At 47.4% G+C, this 8713-nt stretch overlaps 1 protein-coding gene across 1 annotated transcript in view; it reads left to right on the top strand.

The window, feature by feature from the left end:
• The first annotated feature begins 4620 nt into the window (after nt 1–4620).
• Nucleotides 4621–8713, top strand: part of FBXO31 (F-box protein 31) — a 40560-nt gene continuing 36467 nt past the window's right edge. The window contains exon 1 of the mRNA XM_021705677.1: nt 4621–4993. Within this exon, the coding sequence (XP_021561352.1) occupies nt 4645–4993 (349 nt within the window). The 5' untranslated portion in view covers nt 4621–4644. The remainder of the gene's footprint in view (nt 4994–8713) is intronic.

The raw sequence follows: 8713 nt of genomic DNA, 5'->3' as shown, positions 1-8713 counted from the left end.
TGAAGTCCACATTAACAGTGACTGCCAAAATCTTCCCCTAACCTTGAATTCCTACTTGCATCTAAAACCACACCTCCTGGGGTGCCTGGGTGGCTCAGATGGTTGGGCGTCTGCCTTCGGCTCAGGTCATGATCCTGGGGTCCTGGGATCGAGCCCCACATCGAGCCCCACATCAGGCTCCTGGCTCAGCGGGAAGCCTGCTTCTGCCTCTCCCACTGCTCATGCTCTCTCTCTCTCTGTGTCTCAAATGAATAAATAAAATCTTAAAAAAAAATAATAAAATAAAATAAAACCACATCTCCCTATGTGTTTCTCAGGAAATCATCCAAGGCTGTGGGCATGTAAAGGTGTCTCATAAGGATAATCTCCATGTAAGAATAGCATATTCATAATATATAAATTATATCTAAAATTTATTAACTTATATTAACATACAAAGAAGTAACTTAGAAAAATTTCATGTGCCCTCAGATTGCAGTTTAATAGAAGTCTGAGGTAGTGAACAATTTTCAGAGTGGCAAATTAATATTCATGAATTATTTTAAGCTAGTTAATATAAGCATAGCATGATTTATTTTTAAGTGAATAACAAATATTACTGTTCCTTAAAATAATCCATATAAAGTAGAAAAGCAAGAACACATCTTTCAAATTTATTAAATGTTTTCTCCAGGAATCTCATGGTGACTTCAAACTATCAAACTATTACTCTAGAAAGCCAGGTGGTATTTTAAATAACTCGACCCTCTTCCCTTTTCCATAATATGAAATGACCATAATTGTGAAGAAAATAAGGTAACCACTAAAAATTGAACATGACGCCCCCAGCATTAGTAAGGTGACATGGTTGTAAATCATACTGTCTAGCTATTTCTAAGAATCTGTTAAATGAGGCATGAAACATTAACCTGCAGTGCAGGACACATTGTTTTTGCCACACACAACATGGAGGACAAGTCAAACCAAGAAGTTGTTCAGGTCCCCAGGCCGGCCTGGCCTGTCCCACCTCTCCTCTTTCTGATTGGAAGAGATATTCGAGCCCCGAGGATGTCTGGGCAACTATTGGCCTGCTGTCCTATCATTCCTGTGTCATCTCTTTGGTCTTTGGAACAAGTAAACAAACAAGTATTGCTCAAGAGTGGCCGCAGGCACTATTCTCAGAAAGGATTTAGTCAGGAGGATTTTGAAGTTGACCCTCAATAGGTTACAGTGTTTAGGAGTGTCTTCGCTTGCTCCTCGGAGGTACGATCAGCAGCTGGGAGGGGCACCGTTTTTCATGAGGCTGTGTCTGGTGGACAACTTCAGAAATCTGCAAGCGAGCGCATGCGGGAAAGCCATCACAAATCACTCACATAATCTAACATTATTTCTGAAATGAGCATGAGCAGCTATTTTGGCGTTCCACAGGTTTTTTTGTTTAATTCTAAGCAAATTCTCAAGGATTGCTTTTTTCCCCTTTTTCTTCCTTTTTTTGCCCATATATGGGACTGTTAAGGGAGGCATCTCTTGGGAGTCTATGGGCCCTCTTGTTTGGCCTTTGAATATTTTTCTTTTTTTCCATTACCTTGGCTGTTTCTTCTGAGCAGTGGGTAAGATGCCACTTTTCACATCTGGACTGTGAGAACTAGAATGGGTAAAGTTAACAGTTTACTCAGGTCCAAGAAATACTAGTTTCTGGGACTTCTGGGGAACCAACAGAAAAATATCCTGCCCTGTAATTTGCTTATCTCCTTAGATGTTATCGGTTCTCCATAACAAAGTGTTAATTATTATAGTCTCATCTAGCGTTAAAACAAATGATCTCTTTTATCAACCATATCCTCCTTAGTGTTCTTTGTATGGGATACGTTATATATAAGGGACTATAAAAGCATTCAGGACACACAAAGCTTTCAGGATTCAGTGTGTAATAATTATCTGCTACCCGAGACCTTTCCCCTTGGGTTCCTTCCTGACAACAGGGGTTACCCATGCTCCCACAGCTATGTTTCTTTCTATTCTGGTTAGCACTAATTCAATCCTTCCACATCCTGGGGTGGGTTATTGTACACAGCCTTCTGTTATTCCTGCCCTCAAGGATATACGGATATAGATAGGTCTTCCTAACTGTTGGATAGTTGCATAATCCAAACTATAAACAGAATAGTTTAACCATTTTGGGAAGTCTGGGTGGCAATTAAGCATCTGCCTTCAACTCAGGTTGTGATCCAGATCCCAGGGTCCTGGGGTCAAGCCCTGAGTCCAGCTCCCTGCTTGCCTGGGGAGCCTGTTTCTCCCTCTCTCTCTGCCCCTCCCCTTGCTTGTGCTCTCTCTCTCTCTCTCTCTCCCTCTCATGAATAAATAGAATCTTAAAAAAAAATAGTTTAACCATTCTTCTGACAAAAATTTAACCAAATTATTTTGTACATGAATACAAGTCTAAGCTCCTCTGGGAGAAAATTGCCTACTGGGGGGTAGACAGATTTAGAAACAAAACAAAACAAAAATGTAACAGGGGCAAGGATTATATTTTAGAACCTATGGATCCATGCAGAACATAGCACATAGGCTAGTTGGGCATTCTGCAAAAATTTATCACATTAGTTCAGGCATTTTTGCTTGCTGAAATACTTCCCAGCTTGGATTATAATGCTGATCCACCAGGCTTCTCTAAATCTGTTTGGTTCATATTTCTCACTTTTTAGTCTTTTAGCCAGTTTTTTTTTTTTTTTCCATTCAACATTGAGTCAGTAAACACTCATTGACTGCATGATGTGTGTTAGCATATTTACCACCTGACAAGAGATACATCTAGGGAGATTGGTACAAAGGCAGCAAGTGTTTATAATAAAACAATGTGATGGTGCTGTGAAAAGGGGAACATCCTTCCTTGGAGATGCTATTTGGGGACAAGCAGGAAGGGGGTTGGCTCTTTAATGGCACGGAGTGAGGAGATGGGTCTTCCTGGCAGAGGAGACCGCTTGAGCAAAGTCAAGAGATGTAACTAGGCTGATGGATGACCTTTGGATTATCAGGTGGCTCCTCTGGAGAGATGGCCAGGAGGGTAGACTGGGCAATTATGTGTGATGTGATAAGGAGTCAGTGGGGCCATTAAATACCTTTAAATAGGTGAGTGCCACAGTGAGTCTGATTTTGCTCATGTGTTACTATCTGCAGGAGAGTTGTGAAACCAGCATGGAGGCTGGACTGAAAAGCCGGCTGGGGCAGCGAGGTCAGTTAGCTGTTGTTTTTCAATTGTGTGGACCTAAGTGGGTCAAGATTTAATTTAGGACATACCGTTTTGTTATTTTTGTTAGAGATTCGCTTCCCCGATTACCGGATTCCCTCTCTCCCACCTTGAGACCTCCCTACAGAGGCGGTAGTGAATAGTGAGGAGTTTGTGGGAACTGGCAGGGTCATTAATTTTCTATCTGATTAGCAAGATCACCCTTGCCCAGAAACACTGAGCCGGCCAGGGCATTCTAGGCTTCCCTTTAGACTGGGCAACTCCTCCAGCGCTTCAGGGCTGTGTTGTAGAGAGGTTCCTGTAACCACACCCACAGTCAGGGGCCTGACTCTCTGGAAACAACTAATTAACTACAGTTTCTTGTTGTGAGCTATTTAAGGTAAGCCACAGTCACGAGATGGCTTTACACATTTCTCCAGTTGGGCCCCACCTTCTAGAACACATGTGCCCCGGGGCACAGTAAACAAGGTAACTAGGGCAGAACCACAACATTAGTATGGACAACGCGGGAGCTGGTGTTTTGATCCGTCAGCTAGCATGATTTTTCCTTTCATTGCAGTAAGGGTGGAACTGAGTGAATGTCAGATTTTAGATAAAAGAAAGGGGTCTGATAGGCATATGTCAGGGTTCTATTTGGCTTCCGTGGTTCGGAATGCTAGAGAAGTTTGCATCGCTCCACTGGCCACCTAATCACGCCTTACGCGGTCCTGGACGCCATCCTGGGGCAGTCCTTGGAGCCGTGGTTGTAGTCTTGGGACATTCTCCGGAGGGCTGCTGGGGATTCGGGGGAGGGACTTTGGGGAGGCGGCTCCTTGGGACTGTTCTGGGAGGGGACCTCCAGTGGGTCCTCTGGGGCATTCTGGGGGGGATCCTCGGGGATGGTCCTCGGGGCGTCTTGGGGGTGTGAAGGAGGGGAGAACTTCCGGTGGGATCCTCAGGCCGTCCCAGGGGGGCTCTCGGGGGACAACCTCCGGGGCTCCTCGGGCCGTCCTGGCAGCGGCGGTCACGCCGGCCTGCGTCCCACGGCGCGGCGACCTCGGTTAGCGCAGTGGGGAGGGCGTCAGTTCATACTCTGGAGGTGGAGAGTTGGGCCCTCGCGCACGTCCACGGTCAGGAAGGGGCTGCCATCGTGCCATTTTAAGCAGCATTCTTTTCCCGTGCTCCGTCCAGGCGCGGGATCCCGGGCCCGAGACCCGAAGGCGTCAGGTGGTGGCTGGGCCGCGGGAAGCCCATAGGCTCACCCCGCTGCGGGCCGGTCCTGGTCCCTCGTGGTGGGCGGGGCCGAGAGGCGCGGGGCGTGGCCTGAGGCTCCTGGGCGGGCCCGGCGCTCCCCGCCCTGCTCCCAGGGGCGGGGCTCGACTCTCTGGCGGCGCGTGCGCATGGGCGGCGGCGGCACGGCGGCCGTCCCTCGCGCCGGCATGGCGGTGTGCGCTCGCCTCTGCGGTGTGGGCCCGTCGCGGGGATGCCGGCGCCGCCAGCAGCGCCGGGGCCCGGCCGAGACTGCGGCGGCTGACAGCGAGCCGGACACGGACCCGGAGGAGGAGCGCATCGAGGCGGGCGCGGCGGCTCTGTCCGGGGCGCTGGGCGGCCGGGGCGCGGGCCCCCAGTCGCCCCCGCGCTGCTCGCTGCTGGAGCTGCCGCCGGAGCTTCTGGTGGAAATCTTCGCCTCGCTACCCGGCACCGACCTGCCCAGCCTGGCCCAGGTCTGCACCAAGTTCCGGCGCATCCTGCACACCGACACCATCTGGAGGCGGCGCTGCCGGGAGGGTGAGCGCGCAGGGGCGGGGGTGCGGGCGGGCGGGGGTGCCCCAGGGCTCCGGAAGGGGCCCGGCCTCAGATCGGGGGCCTCAGGGGGACGGTCCCGGCCGGGCGGGGGGGGCGGTGATTCCGGGGGCCTCTCCCACAAGTCCGGGGCGCGGGGTCTGGGAGAGGTGGAGTCCCGGCTGCGCCGCGGAGCCGCGCGCTCTACCCGCTCTGGGGGAGCTCTGAGAGGGGTGGGGGTCCCCAGCCGCGGAGACTGGGCTGTGACTGCCCTGGGGCTGGGTTGAGGCGGGGGAGTGAGCTGACGCATGTGGGCATCCTCATCTGTCCTCAGGCCTCAGGAGGCGGAGCTGAGGAGAGCGGAAGGGTTAGGGAAGTGGAATGGTTAGGGAGCCCAGGATTGTGGAGGGTCTCCTGAGGGGCAGGTGGAGCCGGGCACTGCCCGAGAGGGTTGAGTTCCCTGTCAGGGATGCTGGTGGCAGGAGTGAGGGTGGTGAATAGTTTTGTAACAAATCCCAGGAGGAAAGGTTTATACTTAGTCCGGAGTTCAAGGCTCTCTACGTTTAAACGTTGATAGATCCCAGGTGTTCCGTGAGGTCTCCTATTTTGGTAAAAAGAATAGCTGGGAAACAAATCCAAACAATGCAGAACAGCAGCAGGAGGAAAGTAAAAATCATCAGAGACCCCTGCAATCAAAGATAACCCACTCTTAAAATTTTGGAACACGTCTCCATATGCACATGTAGAGTCCTGTACACATTTTTACTTAAACGGGATCATACCATATATATTCTTCCCCAGACAGTTTAGTATGAAAAAGCTTTGTGGGATTCCACTGCATACATCTGCCACCAGACCAGTTAGGCCCTTACCAACTGACTTTTGAGTTTGCAGTTTTTTCTTGTCATCAACAATGCTGTCAAGGCTGCCTTTGTGCAGTTTTGTAGAAATTTGTGCTGTTTACTTGTGCCTTCTAGGACTTCTGAGATTATTTTCTTAGGGTGCACTTCCTCTGAGAGCAGGGTTGTGGGTAATAGGGTATGCACATTGATGGTGTAGATGCCCATTGCCCAGCTGTTGGAAATTGCATCCCCAGAGAGGGTGCGTGAGAAGGCCTCTTTCCTCAGATGCTCCCCAACAAGGGCATCAGTCATCTTATCTCTGCAGTGAAGCTCAATGGTCAAGAGTCTGGAGTTTTAGTCAGCAGGCCAGGCTCAGTTTATGTGCTTTGAGATCTTGGACATGCTTCACCTTCCCAAGTATTTTTGGGAAGTGGTGCTCCTGTAGGGTCACTTTGGGGATTAAATAAGATCATGCACATGAAGCTCTCACCCCCTAAATGGTATTGTTCTACTGTGAGCCATTTTGGCCATTTTATTTCATCTCTTGTGATTCCTTATTTGTGCGTTTTTGTTTATGTCTCTTAAAGCATCTGTTTTTGTCTTACAAATTTGTGAGACCTCTTTGAATATTAGCAGTATTAACCTTTTGTCATATATGTGGCAAGTGCATTTCTTTTGACGTTTTAAAATAGAGGTAAAGAAAGTTCCACATTCTTTGTGAACTCTACCTTTTCATTTGCTTTGTTTTGCTTTTTGTACACCTGTAAGACCCAGATTCTTCACAGGTGTTCCATTGTGCTTTGAGAAGTTTCTCCATCGGTCAGCCAGACCTGTGTGGTGGTTTCTGGTGGGTTTGTCTCTGGGGAACTGGAACTCCTCTAGTTCAACTGTAGAAACAGAGTAACGACATTTATGTAATCAAAACTTGAAGGTATGGTATGGATTAAAACTCACTGGGGTTAGAGTTCAGGGTGAATTCTTTAGAGTTGCTGATGGAAGTGCAGGAAGCCCTGATGAAGATGTAGAAGGAAGTTGGGGACAGACGCAGGACTGCAGTCCTTGCCTGCTGGGGCACTTCTCAGTTCCGCTTTCCTGGGGCAAGAGTCAATGTGACATTAGAAGCAAGGCATCTTCTCCACCAAGGCAGGCAGACATGCTAGGAAAGAAATTTAAAAAAAGAAAGAAAAGAAAGAAAGACAAAAATGGTAAAAGAGGCATTTTCCTAGTCACCCCCAATAAATAACTGTTAATTCTTTTGTTATGTTTGCTTTTGATTCCTTTACCTTTTTAAATTTTTAACATTTTTAGGTTTTTTATGTTTTTAAAGATTCAATTTATATGAGAGAGAGAGAGCACGAGCAGGGGTAGAGGCAGAGGGAGAAGCAGACTGCCACTGAGCGAGGAGCCCCATGTGGGACTCCATCCTAGGACCCCAAGATCATGACCTGAGCCAAAGTCAGACGCTTAACTGACTGAGCCACCCAGGCGCCCCTTCTCTACCTTTTTTTAAGGAAAACGTCTCAGCTGATACTCACTGCCCTTCTTATTCTAAGAAGCAGCCTCTGTCGTGGGTTTAATTTACTTGTGTATACATATGCTTTTGTGTGTCCCCAAATAAAACATTTTGTGATGGTTTAATTTTTAGAAATATATCATACTGTAAGTCCTGTGCATCTGCTTTTTCCCCTTTTGAATTTGTGTTTTTAAGTTCTGTGTGAATACATTTAAGTCTGGTTCAGTCTTTTTAAATGCTGTGTGGTGGTTCATAATTTGAAGAGACCATGCTTTGTTCCTTCTCTTATTTTTATTTATGTATGTATTTAGTTATATACAGTGTACAGTGAACAATCTCCATGTCTGTTGAATGCAGATGGAATACATGCAGAAGTAGTGCTGCTGGGGTGGGGGGCGGTGGGCCGTGAGCCCTGCAGTTTCACTCGGTACTGCCCAGTTACTACGGCTGTGAATTTTAGCTGCTTACCCTCCTGACACTAAAGCATGAGCAGGTGAGTCACAAAAGGTGACATGCAGGTGTTCAGTACGCACCGTCTCACCACAAGGCAGTTGTCATTTCTGGTCCGGCTGCTCCGAGTTACCCCATTTAATCCAGTATGTGCCAAATTCTCTCTACTCTGAATGATTCACCTTTAATTATTTTAATTTGCATGTGTTCGCTAACTGATGAGGATGCACACTTGGAAAATAACATTATTGGCGGTTTGGATTTTTCTTATTTGCTTATCCTTACTCCTTGCCCACTTTCTACCCTATTTTTTTTTTTTTTCTTACTGATTTGTGGGTTTTATTTATTTAGTCTGGATAGATTTCTGTTTAATACATTTCAAGACATTTCTTTAATAGTCTATAGTGATAATGCTATTTAACTTCATTTGTAATGACTTTTGTGAAAGTTACAGTGTTAATCAAACTTACGTATTTTGGGTTTAAGTAATGATTTTCATCTGAAGGTCAGGAAGATGGTCGCTAGGTCTTCAGTTTCACTAGATCGTTCTGGTAGCCTTAATTTCCAGCTTATCTATGTCAAAAATTGGATGGCTGGCAATCCCATATGGTATTCATAGATGTCTCATAGAGTTAGTCTCATTATATATATAAGAACAGTCAGGTATGGGATGGGTCTGATCTTAGTTCTCTTAGCTTTCAAAGTTCATCTTTCCTGAACTAGACATTTGGTTAAGGTGAGTGTTGATACTGCCAAAGCCCCAAGTCCATTTAGGTAAAAACCAAAGCCCTCCCAGCCTTGGTGGGCAGGAGGCCCGATCTCAGGCTGGTTGAGGAGGTGAGTTGTCTTAGCCCCTCAGCTGTCCTGGAATGGAACCTCTGGGTCTGGTCCAGCTCTGATGGGTATAATGGTGGCTCCATT

The sequence above is a fragment of the Neomonachus schauinslandi genome, chromosome 16 (genome assembly GCF_002201575.2).
Source record: "Neomonachus schauinslandi chromosome 16, ASM220157v2, whole genome shotgun sequence".
Taxonomy (NCBI): Eukaryota; Metazoa; Chordata; class Mammalia; order Carnivora; family Phocidae; genus Neomonachus; species Neomonachus schauinslandi.
The sequence above is the reverse complement of the archived record's forward strand: the minus strand, read 5'-3'. Positions and strand labels throughout refer to the sequence as shown.